The sequence below is a fragment of the Puma concolor genome, chromosome A3 (assembly GCF_028749965.1).
Source record: "Puma concolor isolate L17-30 chromosome A3, mPumCon1.1.hap2, whole genome shotgun sequence".
NCBI classification, from domain to species: Eukaryota; Metazoa; Chordata; class Mammalia; order Carnivora; family Felidae; genus Puma; species Puma concolor.
In genome coordinates, this window is record NC_141669.1 from 123,509,381 (window position 1) to 123,534,512 (window position 25,132).

At 41.5% G+C, this 25,132-nt stretch overlaps 1 protein-coding gene across 16 annotated transcripts in view; it reads right to left on the minus strand.

The window, feature by feature from the left end:
- PTPRT (protein tyrosine phosphatase receptor type T) overlaps nt 1-25,132 on the minus strand; it is a 1,080,869-nt gene that overhangs the window by 378,688 nt on the left and 677,049 nt on the right. For all 16 annotated transcript variants that reach the window (XM_086702238.1, XM_086702233.1, XM_086702237.1 and 13 more), the window contains exon 9: nt 15,399-15,508. In XM_086702238.1, coding sequence (XP_086558364.1) covers nt 15,399-15,508 — 110 coding nt within the window. The remainder of the gene's footprint in view (nt 1-15,398; nt 15,509-25,132) is intronic.

Consider the following 25,132-nt stretch of genomic DNA (forward strand, 5'->3'; position numbering starts at 1 on the left):
GATACAGGGAAGGCAGGGACATGGAGAGTGTGGTGTGGCAGTTAAATAAAGCCTGTGGATTTGGGAAAGTGGGTACAGAAACAGGACAGGATGCCAGGGAGGCCAGCAAGGGGTGTCATTCATAGAGGGACCTGTTGGTCAAGTTAAAGAGGAGTTCAGAAACTATCTTGAGAGCCGCTGAGATTTACAGCTGGACTTTAAACAAATGAGTGACTAGTAAGATCTGTTTTTCAGAAAAATGCCTTTGGTCACTTCAGGGGAGAAAATATTGGTTGTGATGATCCAGACCCATAAGGAGTGGCTTCTGGGCAGGGGAGCAATCTCACCGCATGGTAGGGAAATCCAGACATAGTACAGGCACGGTGCAGGGAAAGCATGTTTCTAAAAAATGAGGCTCCCAGCAAGTGTTCCTAGCATGACAGAAAATCCTGGCCAGAAGATAATTCAGTGCTGTACCTGTCAAACTTTAATGTGCGTTGTAATCACTTGGGGTCTTATAACAATGCAGACCCTGACTCCGCAGATCTGAGATGGAGCCTGAGATGACACATTGACCAAGAGCTCCTATATGATGCTGATGACAGAGGCCACACTTTGAGTGGCGAAGCCTTCGGGGCCAACCAAGTGCTCTTCTACAGATTAGCTGATTGAGGCCCTGGGAGGGCATGACTGGTGGTGTACAGAGTAAGTTCGTGGCAGAGCCTAGAGCAACCTAGCTTTGAGTCCTCAAGTTTTGAGTTCTTGTGGGGCCCCCAGCACCTTCTGGGAGACTGTCAGAGGCCAGGCACTTTACTTGTTACTCAAGGGCAAAGGGGAGAGGGAGCCAACGATGAGTCGATGGAGGAAGAGTGTTTCTGGCACGTCCTTGGAGAGTGCAAATGGATCTGCCAACATGTGTGATGAGCTCTTCACACATCAGCCTGCTCTGAGGGTATCATGAAAGCTGACATAAATCTCTGGTGGGCTGCCAAAGGCCTGCTTCTCAGACAGAGTGATTGGCATAAAAGCACAAGACTCAAAACACACGCTCACACTGGTGCAATCCATTTGGAGAACAATATGGTAAGACATATCAAGAATTACACAAGTGTTCATTCTATTCAACCCTGTAGTTTCATGTGGGGGAATGTCTAAGACAGAAATACACGGAATAGAGGAGGAAGAAAACCAGCCACGACACTGAATGGTTACTGGGTAGCTATGACGGCAACAAATATCTAATTCTTACAATAGTCCTGATTGTAGGCTTGAATACCGCTTCTTCTATATGCATTAATTTTTTTTTAAGAACATAACTCAATTTCAGAGAAGTTAATTTGCCCAAAAGTCTTCAATCTAACAGGTGATATTCAAACCAGGATTTGAATCCAGGTCAATCTGATCTGAAGGCCATGTTCTTTCTACCATCACACAACACCATCATGTGAATGAGATTCATCACCATGTTATCAGAAATACAGATGACAGGAGTGGAATGGGTAAGTAAAACAGGGTGTATACACTCAATGGGAAATTATGCAGTCATTAAAAAAGATAAGCTGTTTCTATGATGCTATAAAAGTATCATGATTGTGATAAAATGCTTAATGAAAAATTATGATAGCGAATTTTATGTAATTATATAGTTAGGTAAAAGATGTATGCATATTAAAGATAAAATACAAGGAAAAATAATTGTTGTGCTAGGGGAAGAGATTGTATGTGATATTTTTCTCTCATACCCAAACTTCCTGTCATACTGTTAAAAGAACTGGCTGGGAACGGTAAGATTATGGAATACATGTGTTGGTGAGGACTTCCAAGGGCAGGTTATACACATAATGTCCTTAAGGGAAGTTCCAAATAGTCTTGAAACCACCATGCATGCTCCTGTCTTCCTGTGGCCCTGTGTTTTAGTGAGAATCTTGAAAACACTCCAGATGAGTCACTGAGTGTTGAGTTTCTCCCCTCTGGCATCTTCCTCAGGAAGGAAGTCACAGTACAGGTGCCTTATCCCAAGCAGCAGCGCCATCATTAAAAAGAACTGCCTTCCACAATTGCAGACAGTACATCCACACGGTGGGTGGGAAAGGACAAAGAGGACCATTAAGCATCACAGATGACATGATGCCAACCACCTAGAGCACTATGAGGGAGGGATCCTGAGGCCATGTTAAGGTTCAAGGGAAGAGTGTGGCCTGATTGATTACTGATGTCTGCCATGGGAGGCGTGGGAGCACACACATGCCCCATATTCACCCCCATTTGTTAGGAAATAAGCAAACAGAGACTTAAATTTGAAAACAAGAAAGCAAATAGGACTACCCCTTCCAACTTCAGGTTTACAGATTTCCACCCCAACTTGTACATATTGTTCTACTCTCCTCCCTTAGATTCATTCTTACTGAATGAAGAGAGCTATCATTTTGAGTATATTTCTATAATCAATGGAAGGCATGTGAATGGCTCTGCTTGTTACGGACAGATCTACTGAGAAGGAAAAGGAAGCAGAAGTTCAAACTTTGCTAACCACCTGTTTAAAGAGATCCAGGTCATTTTTAGCATATACCTCAAATCCTGTCTTACATTCTAGGGAGATCAGTTAACACACCCCACAATAGACTGTAAAATATGGTCTCTGTACTCAGGGGATCAGAAAGCCATTAAATGGGATAGTTAAGTAGATTACATTGAAATTGGAAAAATATTTGACATAGTGAAAACCCAAATTTTGCAGTGTAGTCATAATTGTCCAAAAGATGTAATTGCACAAAGACTTAAAGAAAGAAAGAAAGAAAGAAAGAAAGAAAGAAAGAAAGAAAGAAAGAAAGAAAAAGAAAGAAAGAAAAAAGCCCATGTGAAATGGTTGGTGTGTGAAGGCATGGGAATGGGGTTACTTTCCTCTCTCTGTCTCCCTAACACCATGCAATGTTATTATATATAATTAACATTAACAAAGAATAAACTCTTTTTAAAAAATCAAGCCATCACAAAGTATTTAAATATTTATTACAGATGCTGCCTTCACTTTGATTCAAGTTTGGAATACAGTTTTTTTTTCATTCAACAAATATTTACAGAGTGCCTACTTTATGCCAGGTTAGATCCCTAACCTTGACAAATTTACCTAGTGAAAGTGGAGTTCTACATGTTAAATGTAAACTCACTGGTCACTGGAACCTCATGTAGTCTATTAAAGGTTATTATAGGACTTAGGACATAATCTTACGATTTTGTATGGTCATATTAGGTTATATCTGTGAGTCACCTGATGTCAAGAGATAGTTCTACCACCATTATACCTTAGCCATCGAAGGGAACCTTTCCAATTTTCACTCATTAAAAAAAAAAAAAAAAAAGTTTTGAGCACCTACTGTTTTCCAAGCACTGCATAAGGCACTGAGTTCTCCAGTGCTGAGTAATATAGATGTGATTTCTGCCTTCGGGGCACTTAAAATACAGGAAGACACATTCATAAATAAATATACAACACTTCTGAGTTGTGATGTATGTTTTCAGAACAGGAAAGCAGTGCTAGAGAATAATGGTGAGTGGGTGGAGTCCTACTTTAAGACTGTTAGGGAGGGCCTTTCTGAGGACGTAGCACACATGTTGATTCCTATCATGTGAGAACGGGTTAGCCATGGGAAAGGAGGTGGAAGAGCTCTCTGCTGACTGAGAACTCCGTATGCACGGAGCCTGAAGCAGGAGGGAACCCGGCATGTCAGAGGACATAAAAGCCAGTGAGATGGGAGAGAGAAAGAAAATGCAAGATGCAAGGTCTTGGAGACCTAAGCTGGTAGTTTAGATTTTACGTGGAACACATTATTCTCTGTAGGTAAAATAATAAAACCTTGGGAGACATTAAAGGAAACTTAAATATGGAGAGATTTAATATTGTAAACATTATCAATTACCACCCATGATGTTCTATTGTTCACTGCAATTCTGATCAAAACTATCACAGAGGTTTTCATCAAATTTGGTTAAGTGGATTTTAAGATGAAAAAGCCAAGGGCAGGAATAACCAAGATGTTTCTGAAATGAGATGAGGAGGAGACAGTTCTGTCAGAGATCAAGATTAAGTGTGAACTATCATAATTATGATTGTGTGTGGCTGAGATGCATGGTGGCCCATGGGACAGAGAGCTCAGGAAAAAATTAATGCATGTAAGAAATTCTGGTCAATGTTAGATACGGCCGTGAGGATCAAGAAGGAGGCAGGGCTATTCTCAAAAGACATGGGAAAAGTGTTTATCTATACAGAAAAAAATGAACTTTGCACCCCATCTCACACCATACATAAGAATTAACTACAGATAGACCAAAGACTTAAATTCAGAATGCAAAACTAAACCCTGTTTGGTTCCTGTTATTAGGAACATAGCGAGGGAAAAATCTTTATCACCTTTGTTTAGGGAAGAGCTTCTGAAGGACACAGAATGTGCTAACTAAATATGTAAAGACTGACAAAATTGACTCTATTATATAATTAAGGGCTTCTGTTATCAAAAGATACTTTATAGAAAGTAAAAAACATCAAGTTACATATGTAACTGACAAAATTGCATCAACAACATATAAAGGACTACTACATACCAATAATAAAAAAGATAATCCACTAAAAAATGGGCCAAAGACATGAATAGGTATCCCATAGAAAAGGAAATACAAACAAATGATAACAAATATACAAAAATATATTCAACTATTTTAATAATTGAGGGAATACAAAGCAATGCAATGAGATGCCATTTTATATCTATTTTACCGGCCAAAATTTATAATCCTGACAATACCAAATACTGGACAGGATCTGGAATATAGGAACCCCTTTACTTCGCTGACATAAGTTGGTAAGACTAGTTTGGATATAAACTCAAGAGAAAACCTTGCACATTTGCAATAGGAGATATGCACAAGGCTGCTTATCACCACTGTTGACAAAGGCAACATCCTGGAAGCAATCCCAAATGCCTACCAGAGACTAATGGATAAATGCACTGTAATATCTTCACACACTGCAATATTAGACAGCAGTCCAGATGAAAGTGCTATGGCTGAACCCATCAATAGAGATGACTGTTAGCAACATAATAGGGAGTTAAAATGTTTCCAAAGATTATATAAAACTTATAATCTTTTATTAAAGTTAAGACACCAATAAAATAAAATAATGTGCCTTTATGGAATGCATAGAAGTAGTAAGGCTATATTAAAAGGAATCATGGGGCGCCTGGGTCGCTTAGACGATTGAGCATCTGACTCTTGACCTTAGCTCAGGTCTTGAACTCGGGGCTGTGAGTCCAAGCCCCGCATTGGGCTCTATGCTGGACGTGGAGCCTATTTACATACATAAAAAAGGAATTATATACAAGATTCAGGATAGCCAGGGGAGTCAGGAGGCTGAAATGAGAGGAGCTCATAAGTAGATATAAGATACTGTCAAAGTTCGGGATGCCCTGGTAGCTGGTAGGTTATTACAAAAATGAAATCACGAATAAGTACAAAAGAGGGTCACACGGAGACCAGTGAGGAAAGTGTTTCATGAAACTACGAGTAAGAAGAATTCAATTTTGGGCACCCAAGTGTTAGGTCAGAGCAGGAAGGATCCTTTGAATCTATCTGGTCCAATTCTCCCAGGTCTTAGATGTAGAAGCCAAGGGCCAGGTAGGGAAAGGTGCTCACTAAAAATACCTTACTCGGCCATGGCAAACTAAAAGTCAATCTTAAATTTCTTAATTGCATGATTCACTATTTGACTTGAAATGAAACAGACATGCTAAAATTATGCATAAAATAAAAAGAAGCCCAAGAAAGCAATGACCATTTTTACGACCTACGTTTTGAAGGGCTCTGAAGGAGACCGTGTATGTATGTGTGCATGTGGGCTTGCTTGCATGCAAATATGTGTGGGTGCTGTACGTATGCCTGCGTGTATGGAGTCCATAACGATGTAGGCCAAGGCTCTGTCCTTGGGTGTTAAATTTTAAGAAACTACTTTTCTCCTAATGAAGAATAAAGCGAAAGTAGTCAAAGAAAAGGGGTTCTTAGCTCAGAGTGAAGGGAGGAAAGCAGAGGCCCTCTCCTGAGGCCAACGAAAGCATAGTCTTTGCATCACAGATGTGAATTCCAGCCTGCAGAGATTTCAGAAGGCAGGCTCCAATGTCCTGATGATAGATGAGAACTTGCAATCACCCTTCATTTGCGTTCCAAACACAGGGCTGCTCTGACCAAAACAGAAATGAAAGAGCCGGCCAGTTAAAAGCAGCAAGCCCGTGATGTGCTGCCCAGTCCAGGTGGAATTGCAACAGGAAGAACAAGGTAAAACACGCAAGATGAAAAGAGAACAGCTTAGGATGTTTAAAGAGACACTTGGCAGCTTAGACACCGCCTCTGGGCACAGCTTACTGAAAGGACCATGGAGCCAAAGAGAGGGTTCCATCTCTAGCTGCGTGGCTGTGTGTGCAGCTGTTCCTCTACAAGGTCCTGTGGGCACACAGTGCGTCAAAACACAGCTTCCCTGCCAGGTAAGGAACACATAAGGAGAGCGTGTGCTGTGCCAAATGCGGGGCTACCCGGTCACTGCCTTCCTTCCACTCTCCTAGGACAACAGTAAGTACTAGAAATTAAGTTTGACCTGCGGATCATTTTTTAACTCAAAATTTTCCTTAAGAGAGGAATTATGGCAGAATGGTGTGAGAAATGGCTGGGAGTCTACTGAAATAAGAGGGAGTTTCTCCCATGACGTTCCTATGGCGTGGATATGAGGTGACCTGGGAGAAAACAGACCGAGCCCTGTGTCTCTGGTGTCTCCCACAGTTAACTCTCCAAAGAGACAGAGCAATTCCGAGAATGCAGCTGAGAATATGGGTAGAGCCTCACAGAGACATGCAGACAAACGCATAAGTATATACGTGAGTACACGTGCCAACGTATAACCACATAAACACACACATACATGCTCCTACGCACACACACCAAGACAAATATACCCCCAGATGCACACTGCGGGAACATTTTCCCCGCAGAAACTTCAGTTTTCTTAGAGCTAAACGGAATGATCAATGTTTATTGTAAAAGCCTTCCTGCTTGCCAGGAGAACATGCTTTGCCGTTCTGTAGGTAACAAGCACTATGCATCTGTTGATTTCCCCACTGTCACGTTACCTGGCTCCATCACAAACACCCAAGTTGTAACAGAAAAAAGAAAGACCCTGAGGCAACTATACAGGCACTCCTGATATTCCACGAGCGGATGACAGGCAGCTCTAATGGTCTCACTTACATAAACGTAACTTACTCACGTCAGAACACAACTTCCTTTCCTTCCAGACTCTGAGTGCCAGAAATCATTCTTTTCAACCCACAGCCATTTCTGTTGAGACACCTGTCGACCTGCCTGTCAGCCCAGCAGACCTGTGTATGGCATCTACCCAGGGACGCCTGCATTATTCAAGTCTCTGGAAGAGAAACACCCTATGGAGGGTGAATGATGGGCTGAGGGTTAGGAAAGATGGCTCCTAGAATCCCAGGGCCCTGATTTTTAAGATTTAGAAGAAGCCCCATGGGCAAAGCTGAGTTTTGTGTGTGTGCGTGTCTCTTATTAATCTCATAAATAAACACAAGAACTAATTTCTCCCATATAGGGGAGGGGGAAATATTCATAAGGTAAGGTTTGTGCTTGACTGCGCCATCAGAGTTGCAAGATGCCACTGGCAAGATGCAACGGAATATGGACAGACAGGTACAGCCCACTGTACCTTCAGTTATCCCACAAACTGTTTAGCAACCTTGAGGAAAAAAGGCCAATGCATCTTGAATTTGACCCTTATCTGGCACCAGCCTGTGCATGATCGACTTGGCTATAATATAACACCAGATAATGCTGGATTCTGGCAGAGAGGAATGAAGACAGGGGAAGGCCAGAGTCGAGACTGTGTTTATTTAGCTGGTATTTGGCTAGGATACCATCTCAGAGTGAATTTACTGGATTCATTTTATGCAGTGTTTTTCCCCAACCCTGAATGTATGTTAGAATTTCCCAAGGAACTTTAAAAAAAAATCCACATGGATAAAGACTCCTCCCCAGAGACTCTGATTTATTTGGATTGCAGTGAGACCCAGATATCCATCCATCCACCATCCATCCATTTATACAGCTACCTACCTCTTTATTTACCCATGTTTTTGGGCTCTCAAGGCATGATTCTAATCTTCAGCTAATCTTGAAAACCACTAAACTTATTAGGCAAAACTTTCACCATTACCCCTTGTTAAGATAAAGCACAAAGCCACACATCTACCCAAGGAGTATTTATTGAACATATACTATGTGCAAACGTCTCTTTTAGGTCCTGAATACACACTGAAAAGCAAAAACAAATATGACCAAAAGCAGATCAAGACCAAAGGCTGTCAGCCTGGAAACAAGGGAAGAGCCATCAACACAGTTCAATTCTGAAGGTCATATGCAGGCAAAATTCCATCTAGCTCAGGAGAGCTCAGTTTTTTGTTCCATTCAGCTCTTCGACTGATTAGATGAGGCCCACAAATACACTATGGAAGGCATCTGCTTTATTCAAATTCCACGGACTTAAGTGTTAACCTTATCCAAAAAACACTCTCATAAAACTATCCAGAATCATGTTTAACCTGATATCTTGGTACCATGGCTTAGCCAAGTTGACACGTTAAATAACCATCACAGGGCCCATGCCCTTATGAGCCTCCAAGTCCCATGGGTGATAATAAAGCACAAACAACTTAAGTTCAGATTGTGAAAATGGTATGAAAGAAACAAGCAGGCTGCTGGATAAAGTGGATGGTGGAGGGGAAAAGCCTCTTAGAGGTGAATAATAGGAAGGAGATAGTCATGAGAACTATAAAGTGACACATGCTACAGGCTGAAGAAATGACATCCACAAAGCCACATGAGCCACAGAGAACTGGGTGGGTTTGAGAAAATGCTAGAAGGCTAGAGGGGCTGGTGCACAGAAAGCAATGGAGACAGGGGCAGGAGATGAAGTTAGAGGCAGGCAGGCAGGCAGGCAGGCAGGGGCCAGACCATTCAGGGCCCCAAAGTTAAGACGAAGCCAAAGCAAGAAAGGTACATAGTTGGATTTACCTGTTGAGATGTTCTGTGTGGCAGTGGAATACAGTGGAATAGTGAGAGTGTGGGTAGGGAGGTCCTGAAATGTTCCAGGCATCAGATGAGTGCTCAGAGCAGTGTGTTGGTGGAGATGAGGCCACGTGCCCTAACCTGTGTCTGTTTTGACAGGAGAAGCCATCACACTTTCTAGAGCATCGGATGTGTGGCAGGTGGGGAAGAATGAATGATTCCCACATTTCTGGCTTAAACAATTCAAAAGAAACAAGAGCTTTTTTTTCCCAGTTAGAGCCTGGCTCAAGTTATACCCAATAAACGCCTGCATTATGCAAATTGCGTATCCTAATTAACGTAGCTCCAGCCTGAATTATGCAAATTCTTGCTTTGGGCTGTGTTAGTCACTTCCTCCTATACCACCTCCTGCCCATCAGGACCACATTCCATCACCCTACTGCCTCTCTGTGGACCAGAGCCACTGGACTGTCTGGGGAGAGTGAACCCTAAAAGGTCATTGTGGCCAAGCCAAAGGACAGAAGAAGGTGTGCCTGCACATCCAAACTGAGCCTCCTACGGGCCTCCCCCTCTGAGAGCCCAGTCAGGAGCTCATGCAAGCGTCTGGCCCCCTCTCCCCATCCACGTGCACCCACTCCGATTGCCTGAACACTTCCCCAGTCTCAGCCTTCCTGAAATGTGCTCTGATGGAATGTGGATTTCTGGGGCCCGTGCTTTTTGCTCAGATCAAATCCAACCATCTGTATGCTGGAAAAATATTGACGACCCTCTGGCCTATTGTACCATTTAAAGGAGCTCCCGCATGGGAATGCCGCCTTGTTTTATTGGGGCGAAGTCTGTGTTTTATTTAACTCTGAACGCCAGGCGCCTAGAATAGCTTGCAAGATAAATGTCAATCAACTCTAGCATAATCAAGACACCCATTCCTGCCTCATTAGGGTCCTCTCGTTCTCTTTAAGCTTCTCAGATTTATACACTGTAATTAGAAACTTGGTGATTCTGACTGCTCTTACTGGGAAGCTTCACGTGTCTGAATTTTAAATATTTTCACACTTCGTTAACCCAGTTGCTAGTGTAACATCTTCTGGCCCAATTCCCACACTGCAGTTTTTATTTTTGGACAGAGACGAGAACAATTAATAGAATTGAAACACGTATTGATTACTGTTTTTCATGAACTCTGAACAGCTTGTCTCTGAATGATTTTATTGAGGAGCTTTTAAACAACGGGCTGGATTGTTTCCACCATGACCCCGTTCTGGCTTTAAGTCCCTGTCTGCAGCTGTGATGGTCTGTTTTGGGTGAGCTGTGTTGTTCACGAGAGTTCAGTGACAGTGGGAGAGGCCACATTAACCCTCATGTCCAGGCCCTGGACTTGGGAACCCTGATATCTTGGTCAGACCCAAGCAGGGCTCTGGAAGAGGCTATGGGAATGGCTTGATCTCCACATTCCTGGTGAAAATATTCAGCCCTCAGGTCCCATGTGAGCAGGAATATTACTCAGTTCATTCAGTGGCCATGTTCTTCCTCCAAGGAGAGCTTCCTGGGTCTAGGCTGTGAACTTGTAAAGTGTCTCTTAGAACAATGCTTCTCATATGTTAACATGGGCACCAATCATCTAGAGATCTTGTTCAAACACTGACTGTGATTTAGTGGGTCTGGGCTGGGGCCCGAGATTCTGCATGTCTGATATTGATCTGCTGGTTTGTAGATGTGAGGCCTTTGACATTACTTAACTCTGGGCACTGTCACTCTGTTAGGAAACTGATCACAGACGCATACTCTGTATATCCCACTACAGTACAAATCCCCAAACATATGAGGCCATGGTCTAATTCATCCTAATACCTCCTGCCGCAGTGAAGGGGAGGCTGGCTTCAGTGGGCTCCAATGACCACTGGGAGCCCCCACTTAGCAGGCAGGGAGACAGGTCATGACTGCTGGAAAAACAGGCTGTGCCATAGCCCTGGAATAGCATTAGAGTAAGGGCTAGACTCCCATTCCTTGGGGGAGGCACAGGGTCTCAAGGTCCATGGCTTTAGGGAGCCCATCAAGACATGAATTCCCGACTGAAAGAAAGGTGTCAAAGTCCAGGTTAGCAGCAGCAGAGAGGCAGATGTGACAAAGCATTCCGATCTTCCACCTGGCTAGCTGAGTCCTCATTGAAAAATCATAGGTGATGGAAATGTCCTTGCCTCTGGCACATTTTCCAGATGTCTCCAAGATGCCTGTGTACCTACAGCCCACTAGTCACACAAAATCCAGTTGCTTTTGTAAAGAATGTAAATCTGATTCTTTTAGTCCTCTGCTTAAAATCCTCCCAGGGCTTTCAATTTCTCTCAGGATAAAGCACGAACTCTAGGAGCCCTGCACAACCCGACCCTGCCCACACACTTTCCATATGCTCTCATCATCATGATCCCCCTACTCATGAAGCTTCAGTCACTCTGACCTTCTTCCTATTTGTTAAACATCCCAAAGTCATTCCTGCCCCAGGGCCTTTCCACTAGCTATTTTTCCTTCAAGTGTCATCACTGCATTATGTTCAAAGACTCCACTCATAGGCAGTTTCATATTGGAGAGAAACTCCAAAATGAGGTATAAACCTTTGATTTTGTGGGTTTGACATAGATTTATTTTTCTCTTGATTCTTACCCATTGAAGCCCAGAATAATATGACACCTTCGTATTATAAGAGGGGACTTAAGCCCAGAGACGGAATGAGACATAATCAAAGCCACTCAGATTTGGGGCGCAGAACTGTTCAAGGATAGACCCAGAGGTTGTGACTCAGACTCATGGGAAAAGAAATTTAATTATTTAAACTTACTTGAACCTACTACACTGAATAATATTTCCAGTGTTTACATAGCCATAACCCTCCTTTACTGCACCCACTGCTCCTTTTTTGGCTTTTGACTTTGTCAAGTCCAAGGTTGTATACAGGAACATACAGAGAATCCTAGACTTCTCTTCTATTTGTGTTATCCTATTTTCCTTTGTCACAAAATACACTTTTTGAGACCAGAGGAGGGTGAGTTATAATTTATGGGTTCCTCTCTAGAAATTACAACCAGAACCTAATTTTAAAAATCAAATTGGTTTCATCTAATTAAATTTGGAAATTGCCTCATAAACACATACTCTGTTATAAATGTCTTGAAAAGCAAGGTCTCCTCCTGCTTACTATCTGGGATGGGAATGGGTTGAACCCAGCATGGAAGGGCCTCCCTGTCTCTCTCTGCTCAGGAGGACATACTCGCTCATCAATTGCTGAAATTTTCTCAAGAGTAGTGTGGTCTAGAGCAGTGCTTCTCAAACTCTCACGCCCACGTGAATCACCCAGAAAATCTTGTTACCAGGAGACTCTGACCAAGGTGGTCTGCTGGGGCCTGAAAGCTGCATTTCTCACCAGCTCCCAGGTTATGCCAATGCCGCCAGTCCACCGACCACACTGAGTAAGGGGCAAGGCGTCGGCACTTGAACTCAAGACCCACGAATCTGCCATCTCAGCTGTGACCTTGGTCTTCACACCTCAACTCTCTGGGTTTCAATTTCTTCATTTTTATGTACTGTGAGAGCTAACATTCATTGATGCTATTTCTAAATGCCAAACACAGCATTGAACATATAAGTATGTGTACAAATGAATATAAATGAGAAGCCCCTTGCTGTACCCACGGTTACAATGGCAGAGCTAGAGTTCAGAATGAAGCTGTCTGACCTCAAAAGCCAACATTCTTACCTTCGGAGGTCCCACTAGCCTCTGATGCACATGGTCATAGCCACGTTTATGCTCAAAATACAATGACCTCAGCCCATGAACTCCTTGGCTCCCTTCATCGCATCATCTAAGATATTTAGCATATTCCCAAAAGGTGACCTCCAGAGCTCATGGAAAAGTCAGATAGCTGCAGCCTTCCATCTCTCACTCTCTGTAATCACAGCACAGGAAGCAGCTGAGAAGCCAACTGAAGGTGTCTCTCCAGAGCTGTGTCCAGGAGAGCCCATCACAGAAATGCCAGCATCCCCGGTGACTGGTCTTTGGAAATCGACAAGGTACAGGATTCACACACAACTGAGAAGGGTGCCCTGTACCGATCTGTGCCCACCATCGAGCCCAGAGCTCCAGAGGTCTCATATGCTGAGACCTCAACTTCATGGAGCTGCTGCTTGAACAGGGTGTATCACTCACAGCTGGGACCGCTCCCTTGCGCTCTCTCCACCCCATCGTCTCTTCTTCTCACACAACAGCATGAGCAGGTTTCCTAGCCCATTCCATGCACACATCAGAGGAGGCAGGATACTTCCCAAGTAAGAAATTGGTCCGTGCAGGGATATGACGTCCCCTGCAACATGGCCCAGCCCAGTGGTTTCCAAGTGCAGCTGGGTACAAAGACTATAGGGCCTTTTCAGGACAAAGTTGTCCTCAATTCAAGGCAAAAAGAAAAAATAAGGAGACTCATGAGTTATTCATAAAGCTAAATTTATTCAATTTGAAGGACTGCCTTTTATTCTGAAATTATGTCCTTTCTGTATTTTTGAAGTTATGTCTTTTATGAAATGATGTTAATAAAAAATGGTAAAGAACTGGATGTTGGTCCTCCAAGCCTTTTGAAATGTTACTGGCCTGTGAATTCCAAAAATCTTGAACATCTGGCATAGAGAGCCATTTACATAACAGCACCAAGTGAGCGCGCGCGCGCGCGCGTGTGCGTGTGTGTGTGTGTGTGTGTGTGTGTGTGTGTATGCGCACGCGATGGCAGCTTCCACTTCACAAAGAATGGCAGGTAGCTCTGAACTGACGAGGCTTTGTTTCAGCTGAGTTTTTGGTCCCTCTCTCCCCCACAATGAGGCACTTCTGAACATGTCCTGGGCAAGGTCGATATGGTACCTCCCCGCCCCTAGCAGCTTCCTGCAGGAAGGAAGCTTCTCCCAACCATGTGGGCCCAAAATGGAATATGATACAGCTCTCCTTTTGAGGAAGCTGGGATTTGCTGAGTGAAGGCATTTTCTGAAGGTGTTACACCTTGTACATGATGGATGGTTTTCTCCTTCCTCAGAGAGCTCTGAGGTCCTTCCAGGTCTCTCTAGAGAGCTTCTGTGTCCATTCAATTCATCCTAAATATTTCTCCATCACCAATACTCTTTGATTTCCCTCCCTTACGTGGGGATATTCTTTCACAGCTCACTCTCAATACCTCAATACCTCTCAGTACCTTTCTGCATGAGCTCTCAGGGGCTGCACTGCATTTCAGCCTGGGGATGCTTGTAACCTTTCCCACCTCAAACCCTCTACAGGAACCCTAATGCAGCCATTACCACTCTCATCTTAGAGGGGAGCAGCAGGCCTGGAGAGAGGAAGACCCTGAAAAAGGTTATGAGAGACCACAGCGGTGCTACTGGGATGCTGGGGGCCATCACGCGAGACCCTGGCATGCAGGGCTCCATCACTGCAGCTTTGGCTTCCATACCCTTCCTTCTGCACTGCTGTGGTCTCTACTGCAGCCCGTACCACAGTCTCCCAGCATCTCAGAAGATTCAGGGTGGGAGGATAGTCAACCTTGACCACATCTCAGTACTTGAGTTCAGCTATATCAGCCTCGCTGAAGTTTCACTGTTTTTGTTTTGCAATAGACTTCTATACAGTTTGTTCTAAGTTTGAAAGTTTTCAGGAAGCCACATTGTGTTGGCTTGATGGGTACCTTACTGTCTGAGGAGGTTCTGCTCCATCTCTGATATGATGTCATATCTCTGATAGGATAAGGCCCTGCTAATGCTGGGAGGGGAGCTTCTGATACCATCACCTGAGTAACAATAAAATATGCTGTGGCCAAAGAGCAACATTAAAACTTAAGAATCACGCACCCCCAGGGCAGAGAATGACTTCGGGATTTTTTTCTGGAAGCCCAGAAACTAACAGGTGTAGGATGAGCATCATCTGGGTGTTGTGGTTTTCCACATAAAGTGAACTATAACTACTGTGTGCTGGGCCTGGGTCTTCTGGGCTCTGCTGGGACAGTCTGCCTCCCTGAGTGCCTACTCCTTTCTAAAGAGATAAATAATCACTTCAATGTGTGGTGTGTCCAGTCTTCTGGGTCACTGGGGCTGTCAAGCTGCTCATCTGTATGACCTTGTGTTGTCTTCTCACTGTATTGTCTGAAACCTTTGGGTAAGATGTGTCTTACTCACCTTCATGCCCTCACTGGAGCCCTGCACCCAGTAGAAATTTTCCAACTTCAGGCTGAAGTCAATTGAATGAAGCCAAACCAAGAGGTATAGCAAAGGGGTCTTCTTACCTCATACAGTGTGATGACCCCGTTGGTCTCATTGGGAGGTTTCCACTGGATGTAGATCTTCTCCTCAAAGGGCCCTCCTTGGATAGATTCTAGGGGAACAGCTCCTGGAACTACAGAAGGGAAAAGGAACTTGATGGCACCTACCATCTCATTTCCCAAGCCCCACTGAATTAGAACAGCAGTTGGCCAAGCTTTCCTGTAAAGGGTCAGATGATACTTTAGGCTTTGTGGACCTTACAGTACCTGCTGTAATAGCTCAGCTTTGTGCTTGTAGCACAAAACAGCCACAGACAATCCATATACAAATGGGCATGGCTGTGTTCCCATAAAACTTTATTTGAAAGAAAAAGACACTAGGCTGGAGTTGACCCCTGGGCCATAGTTTGCTATTCCCCCTCCCCCAGGTGACCAAATGGCTTTTTATCTGCAGACTAAGCAAGTCTGTGTTTGAATTAAACCTGAGCAGTGTAGGCAGGACATCAAGAGGCCCCAGCCCTGCCATCAGGTAGGATTCTAGAATTAGACTCTTGCCTTAGGATTGGTAACCGAGGAATGCAAAGTGAGCATCACTACCATCTTCCTGGACCTACCAGAGTCCCCAACTATTCCTCAGTTTCCGAATTGCTGAACCCAACAGGATCTATGTGTCTTGAAACCACACCAATTAGAAAAGTCTGTTTCACTCCCAGAAGGCAGCTAGTTTGTCTCACTGCTGAGTCTCTGATGCCTGGCACATGGTAGATGCTTAATAAGCATTTGTTGGTTGGTCAAGCAGGTGAATCGATGACCAATGCCAGCATTTTGCCCAAATGAGCAAAACCTTTCCTGGGAGGCTTTTGAACCCAGCTCAGCCTTCCTGCCAGCACCTTCCTGCTGGATTCCAGCATCATTATGATGGTCCAGAAGATGCTGAGCCATAAAATAAATGATTCTCCAAACTTCCAGTTATAACCCCCCAGGGAATCATGAATTCATGTAAATCATTACTGGATCTATTTATATTTTGGCATTATAAAAGCAGGTACTTTTACTAAGCACTTACTCTTTGATCAGAATTTTACATACATTATTTCATTTAAGCCACAAAACAGCTCTGCCCAGGATGTATTATCTCCGTTGTGCTGATAAGGGAACTGAGGCTAAGAGAATTAAATAACTTGCTCAAGGTCATCTGGCTCTTAAGTTGTAAAGAGGGAACTGAACACCTGTCTATGAGCTTCAAAGCATATACTCTTAATCATCATGGTACGCCTCTCTCGATATAGCCTTGGCCATATGTTGCAATCAGTTCCCTATTGTTAAATTAAAATATATTTAGTTTTTCTCATTACGGACACGATACACAGAATTTGTTGAATATTAAGAATATACAAAAAGGGTAAAAAAAAGAAGGAACAAAATCACTCATAATCCCCATATCTGGAGACATTTTTCCCGTATTTTTATGCCTATGCAAATACATATGTTATTTTTAAAAATTAAACTTCTACCATGCATATTGTGGTATGACCTTCTTTTATCACTAAACAAATCACGGGTTTTAAAAAAATCCTTAAATGTTCTCTGGGGCCATGCATTTTAATGCTCCATTAGAGTCACATTATTGGGTATTAAACTTGGTCTGAGGGGTACACGGGTGACTCAGTCAGTTCAGCATCCAACTCTGTATTTCGGCTCAGGTCATGATCCCAGGGTCATAGGGTCGAGCTCTGAGTCAGGCTCCAAGCTGGACGTGGAATGTGTTTAAGATTCTCTCTCCCTCTCCCTTTGCCCCTTTACCACATGTGCATGCACACACATGTAGGTGTGTGAGTGCTTTGTCAAAAACAAAAAAAGTTGGTTTGAATTTTTTATAGGTAACACTGCAATGAAAATTCTTATAAATAAGTATTTTCGGGGCGCCTGGGTGGCGCAGTCGGTTAAGCGTCCGACTTCGGCCAGGTCACGATCTCGCGGTCCGTGAGTTCGAGCCCCGCGTCGGGCTCTGGGCTGATGGCTCAGAGCCTGGAGCCTGTTTCCGATTCTGTGTCTCCCTCTCTCTCTGCCCCTCCCCCGTTCATGCTCTGTCTCTCTCTGTCCCAAAAATAAACACTGAAAAAAAATTTTTTTTTAAATAAGTATTTTCATGAAACTCTGCAGACCTCCCTAAGATACATTCTTAGAAATTAATCTATTGGGCCAAAGTGGTTGAACTATTTTATTTTTAAGGCTTTTGACACATATTGCCAGATTGCCTTCCACAGAGTTTGTACCATTCTGGGTTCCCCCAAAAGAAGAACACGACTATTCCCAATCCATGCCAACACTATTTAAAAAATTAAGTGTATGTGTGTGTATCCTTTTTAGAAAACTGGAGAATGTAGTTTTTTTTTTTTTTTTCAGTTTAATTGGCCATTTGCATTGACTCTTTTATGAACACGCTCTTTATAACCTGCTCTCATTTTCCTCTATGGCTCTTCATTTTTGTCCATCGTTGTCTTATGGGTTTGTAATTACAATCTGTTTTTAAGGATATAAGCTTCTTTTTGCATGAGTTACAAATATTTTTGTCAGTTTTTCATTTGCTTCTTGAATCTTTTAGGTAAGTAGAAGCTTCTAAATCATCAGATCTCTGATTGCTTTCCCTATCTATTCATCCTTGCCACAAACATCAGGACTTTGAGGTAAGGGCACAAAGTACTGGGAGAATTACAAGCAGAGAAATCTAGTCTAGCAAGTCAGGATATGAAGAGGAAAATAAAAGTTGGTGGATTAGAAGTTCCTAGGACAAAAGTGGGGGGGGGGTTAGCTCTGTGGGAGTGTGGTGGGTTGGCTCTGTGAGGGCCACAGTAGAAGGAGCAAGGCCCTCCTGGGGAGAAAGGATGGTAATGGTGGTATAGAAAAGAAGCTGATGGTGCAGGAGATTTGTAGCTGCTGAGCAAATGTGATTTGGTTGATGGTTAAGGGTGAAACATGGAAGCAATGTGTCAAGGATAGACCCCAGCTTGTCTGTTTTAGACACCTGGAGTGGGTCACAGTGCTGTTCACAGAAAGAGAGTCTTACAGGAGGGCTAGTTTAGGAAAGGGAGCTGGTGAGTTTTGTGATGTTTCATTTGAGGTGTGTGCAGAGCACCCAAATGGCAACGTTGAGTAGCAGCTGGATATACAAGATTAAGCAACTGTGTATAAGGGAACCAACAAAACAGGTCCAGGACTAAGCCAAGAGGAAAACTACCATGTTAACAATCAGGAGGAAACAAAGAAACTGAGAAACTGGGAGGCTACATTCAGAGAGGCAAGAGGCAAACCAGGAAGGTGGGCTGTCAGGGGAGCAGCCAAAGGGGGATCCAGAAGGGTCGGGTTCATAATGACAGAGATGACTGAGTAGTCAAGGAAACTACAAACTTAAATTTGCCCACTGAACTTAGTGTCTTCAAGGTTACCTGTGACCTAAGCAAGAGTAATCTAGAGGGGAATGCTGGCCTCACAGCCCTCCTGCCATGGGCAGAGGAGAGCGCAGAAGGTGAGAGACCCTGACCAGACAAGCCAGTGATTTTGGCCTCCAGAGGACTGATGCAGCAAGAGCGGGGATGGGGAAAGGAGCACAGCAGCGCCCCCTTCCAAAGGCTGGAGAGGTTTTGGCAGGATCACAGGCAACCGGGAAAAATCCAAAATTGAAGTAAGCGGTGGGGTCCAGTCCTGAAAGGCAGCAATGGGGGTGGGTGGAGAGGAAGCACCTTTCCCCTTGTGAGAGAAGACAAGATGGGAAAATGTGCAGCTGCTTTGGAATGGAGAGCTGAGGTGTCCTCATGGCTCCATTTTCTTGAGAAGTGAGGGTGAAACCATCTACCAACAGTCAGGGATTGGGAGAAGATTTAAGAGCTGCAAAGTGAGCTGAACGGAGAAATGGAGATGCTACTCTTAGCAAGGGTCTATCCAGGGGAGGTTAAGACTGTGAGTATCAAGCAGCTGGCATTCAGGCCACCTGGTCTCCTCCAGTATTTCCAGTTTAGAGCAAATTCCCGTTCTCACCCCGGATCAGAACAAGAGTCATGTGTATTGTCTTCTGCTTGATTTATTCCCACTTTCTTTTTGAACCTAATTTGTTGATCCGTCTGGAATGTATTTTATATATTGCACGAAACAGAAATCTCACTGTAGTTCTTTACGGTTTTCTTAGAACAATTAGTTGACCAGTCAGAACTTTCCCCAGTGATTTAAAATATCACTTTCCTAGCATGTTCAATTATTTTATATCCTGGCACATGCTGAGCGGCTCCCCGCTCTATTTCCGAGTCACAGCCTCTTATTCTGACAGTATCTCTCTGTTGTATTCATGTAACATGTTTTAATAGTTGACAGAACAAGTCCCTTTCTTTTACTGTTCTTCTTTTGCGAGGTTTTCTGGGCTTTCACTACCCTGTTGTTTTTCCAGAACACTGGAAAAAGTTTAAAAAACTTCAAAAATGTTCCATCAGAATTTTTATTCCAGTTGTATTCTTCACTTCTCTGAGGGACAAATGACACCTTTTTATAATGAGCCCTCCCACCAGTCATGCTGTACAAATCGTCATTTATTAATGCTTCTTTTTATGTCCCTTAGTCAGAAATATGTTTTTAAAATTCCTTACACATTACATTTCTAGGACTTTATTGCTTTTCGTCATATTATTTTTGACTCTATTAAAAAGTATCTCTTATGAAATCTATTACAGACAAAAGGAGAGGTAATGAACGAATAGTTTATAAAATAATTATGAAATGAACACACATGTACCAACTATCCCCTCTAAGAAACAAAACATCACTGCATCACTGAAGTACCCTGCGTGTTCCATACTGCTGACTTCTCTCTCCCCATCAAAACAAAAACAAAACAAAAAATATCCAAACAAACAAACAAACAAACAAACAAAAAACACCCAGTCAGGTACTAGCCAGGTTTTATGCTAATCATTCTATTTTTATTTGGAGTTATAAATATATGCATCTATCCCAAGATATCATTTTGCTTCCTCCGGCTTCATGACATACATATGAAAGTAAGTCTTTGTATTAAATGATTTGCATTTGTCACTCAATATTGTTTTGATATTCATATCAGTTGATACAGGTAGTTGTATTTCATTCATCTTATGAATATAGTCTTACTTATTTTGTCATTCTGTAGATGGTGAGATGTCCTGTAGATGGATGATAGGACTTTTTCTCAGAAGAGCTATCTTATGACATAGTGCCTATGAATATTTTTGTATGTTCAGTTGAACATTTTTAAGAGTTCACTCAGGTATACCCAGGAGTAGGATAGATAGACTAAGGGTATAAATGTCTTCAGCTTTACTGAGTGAAGTCAAATTGTTTTCCAAAGTGGCAGTAGTGATTTATATTCTCTCCAGCAATGTTTTGAAAGGCCCTCCTTCTCTAAATCCTTACTAACACTTAGTACTGCCAGATTTAAAAATTCTAGACCATCTAGCAAACATGAAATAATACTTCATTGAGGATTTATTTGCTTTTAGCTATTTACTAAAGAGGCTGAGCACCTTTAATGCTTATTGACCATTACTGTCCTTTTCTTATTGATTTGTAGAGGTTCTTTGTATATTCTTGTTACTGATCCTTTTATTGGATACATGTGTTATAAAAATCCTCTCTTGGTTTGTCTGTTTTCCATTTCTCTTTATGTTACCCTTGGATAAAAATTAGTTCTTAGTTTTAATGTAGTCAATTTTATCAGATCTTTTCTGAAGAAGAGAAAGACAGACTTAGTAACTTAATTGTAGCAATAATTTCACAATGTGTACATATATACATGCTGTTGTACATCTTGAATATACACAATTTTACTTATCAAATATACCTCAATAAAGCTGGGAAAAACAAACAGACTTAGATGCTGTTGGTGCCACACCCACACAGGAATGCTTACTGCAAAATGTTTGTTACTCTACTTGAAGGCTGTGAAAGCAAACTTGTCTCCACATAGGGCAAGCGAGAACTCTCAGAGAGTTAATGCCCCTAAAACAATCTTCAAGCAACGGAAGATACGAAATTCATAGATGAATATCGTAGTGTCCTCACTACTTGATTGGATTAACTCTGAGACATACTCTATTAATACTTTCCAAACTACCTCCAATGAAAGTGATTATTATTGTGTTGTCGTAGTTGTTTCCAACCCACGGTGGACCAATATTACCATAAAATACAAAACCACAAAAGAATAGCAAAATTAAAAAGTAAAGGTAAAATTTAAAAACAGAAAAATGGAAGCCTCTCCTTTTAAAATACTTCACCTCTATTTCTGTAATTATCTTGTCATGGACCAGGAAGAGTTTCTAATTCACTGCTGGTCCCTGGACCACACTTGGAGTGGCATTATTCTAAAACCCAGTTATTCACAAGGTAATTTTTAAGTTTATTTTTTAATATAATTTATTGTCAAATTGGCTTACATACGACACCCAGTGCTCATCCCAACAAGTGCCCTCCTCAATGCCCATCACCCATTTTCCCTCTCACTCTCTGCCCCCATCCACCTTCAGTTTGTTCTCTGTATTTAAGGTCTCTTGCGGTTTGCCACCCCCCCTCTGTTTGTAACTACTTTTTCCCCCTTCCCTTCCCCCATGGTCTTCTGTTAAGTTTCTCAAGATCCACATATGAGTGAAGACATATGATATCTGTCCTTCTCTAACTGACTTATTTCACTCAGCACAATCCACGTTGCTGCAAAAGGCACGATTTCATTCTTTCTCATTGACAAGCAGTATTCCATTGCATACAAAACCACATCTTCTTTATCCATTCATCAGTTGATGGACATTTAGACTCTTTCCATAATTTGGCTATTGTTGAAAGTGCTGCTATAAACACTGGGCTACATGCATCAGCACTCCTGTATCCCTTGGGTAAATTCCTAGTAGTGCTATTGCTGAGTCATAGGGTAGTTCTATTTTTAATTTTTTGAGGAAACTCCACACTGTCCTCCAGAGTGGCTACACCAGTTTGGATTCCCACCAACAGTGCGAGAGTGTTTCCATTTCTCCACATCCTCAACAGCATCTGTAGTGTCCTGATTTGTTCATTTTATCCACTCTGACCCATGTGAGGTGGTTTCTCAGTGTGGCTTTGATTTGTATTTTCCTGATAATGAGTGATGTTGAGCATCTTTTCATGTGTTGGGTTGGCCATCTGGATTTCTTCTTTGGAAAAGTGTCTATTCATGTCTTCTGTCCATTTCTTCACTGGATTATTTGTCTTTCAGGTGTTGAGTGGCCAACTAATCTTTAACAAAGCAGGAAAGAGCATCCAATGGGAAAAAAACAGTCTCTTTAACAAATGGTGCTGGGAGAACTGGACAGCAACATGCAGAATGAAACTAGATCACTTTCTTACACCATACACAAAAATAAACTCAAAATGGATGAAAGACCTAAATGTGAGACAGGAAACCATCAAAACTTTAGAGGAGAAAGCAGGCAACAGCCTTTTTGGCCTCAACCGCAGCAATTTCTTGCTCGACACATCTCCAAAGGCAAGGAAATTAAAAGCAAAAATGAACTACTGGGACATCATCAAGATAAAAAGCTTCTGCACTGCAAAGGAAACAATCAACAAAACTAAAAGGCAATCGACAGAATGGGAAAAGATATTTGCAAATGACATATTGGATAAAGGGTTAGTATCCAAAATCTATAAAGAACTTACAAGGTACTTTTCTTGATAACACACCAATACTGGCTTCCTTCCCTTCCCTTCCCTTCCTCTCTTCGTTACCAGTGTGTCCTGAACACACTGCATTTGAATCATTATCCTAAGGCCAGGTAAACCCGAACAAAAAAAATAAACTCTAACAAAAGAAATCTTCTTTAAGAAATACTTTCTCTTAGGTCATAGCAATATTTTTTTAAATTATCCTCAAATAATTTTAAAGTTAGGCCTTTTGTAAAATGTCTTCAACTCTTTGTAATTGTGTTTTCATGTATAGTGTGAGGCAGGGATCCAATTTCAATTCTTCTCCCTATTCTACCATGACTTAATGAAAAAGAAAATTTTTTTTTTTACTCAACTGATCTGCCATACTCCCTTTGCCTTCCATCAAATTTTCACATAGATATAAGTTCTGTTTTGTTCAGCTGTTCTCTTAGACTATACCTGTATCAATACCACATCTTCTCAATTAAGCGAAGATTTGTGTATCTTGATACCTAGTAGAGCAAGGCCTGCAACTTTGTACTTCCTGTTCAGGACTGTCTTAGTCAATCTTGGCTTTTCTCTGCCATACACATTTTAGGATGACCTCGTACATTTTTGAAAAATGTCTTATTTCTGTAGTGGAATTGCATGAATTATAGATCAATTGGGAAATAAATTATGTCTTTCTAGGTCATGTCTTGATAATGGGTTTTCCCATCTATGAACATGCCATCTCTCTCATTTAGGTCTTCTTTGATATCTTCCAGTTCTTCATACATTTATATATACTCCATGTCTTGAAATCTTACATTAGGTTTATTCCTAAACACCCTGTATTTTTATTGCTATTATAAGTAGTATCTTTAAAAGCATACCACATACTTATTGGGTAAATAGAAACACAATTGACTTTCTAATGTCAACTTCTTTGTCAAACATGTTACATTCTCTTCTTAATTCTAATAATTTGTGTACAAATTTCTTTGGGTTATCTATATAAATAATCATAGCATTGCAGTCGATACTAGTTTTGTTCTTTTACAATATTTTAACTCTATTTAATTTTCTTGTCTTCAGCCAGAGCCATCAATATAATACTTAATGGAGAGACTGTAAGTATTTGTGTGCTTTCCAACATTAAAGAGAATGGTTTTATTATTTTATCCTCAAGTATGGTGTTTGTAGGTTTCTTAGTTTCCCTTTATCAGGGTAAGAAGATCCTTTTCGTTCCTGGTATACAAGGATATTTCCTTTTTATATCCTGCTGAGCTTTAACTGATGCTTTTCTGTATCTATTATAGTAATGACACATTTTTTGTACCTCTTAGTTAATGTAGTGAATTACATTAATGGATCTACAAATGTTGAACCAATATTGATTTCTTAAAATAAAACTAATATTTTCCTAGTTGTATACAGCAATGGATCGTTTGCTAATATTCTGTTTGGGGTATGTGCACTTAATTTTCCTTTTTCTCATAAGCTTGTGTGGTTTAGATACCAAGGTTACACTAGCATCAAGAAAAAGAAGAGGAAAGTGTTACTTCTTTTTTTTTTTTTTGCTCTTTGAAAGTGTATATATAAGATTGGAGATACCGGTGCCTTGAGTATTTGATTGCAATTGCAAGACCATTCGGTACTGGTGTTTTCTTTGCTGGAAAAGTTTAAACTATTGATTCTATTTCTCCATTTGCTGTAAAATTATATAAGTTTTGTGTGTGTCTTGAGTCAAAATTTGAAGTTCATATTTTGTTAAGAATTTTTCCATATCCCACAAATGGTAAAATTTATCAGTATAAAAGGGTATTTATATTTAGTATCCTTATTTTATCCTTTTGTGAAACAGCCACTACACAAATGTATAAAACAAATATTCATCTCATTAACTTACTAATAATCAATTTCATACCCTCAATAGGTAACCTTAACTTCATAACAATAATGAATCTTGTTTTTCATTATAATTTTTATTTCTTAAACATGTATCCCTAAGCACTATAGGGTTTATTATTAAATTAAAATACTAAATATAGTAAATAGTATTAAACTCTTTTACAAAA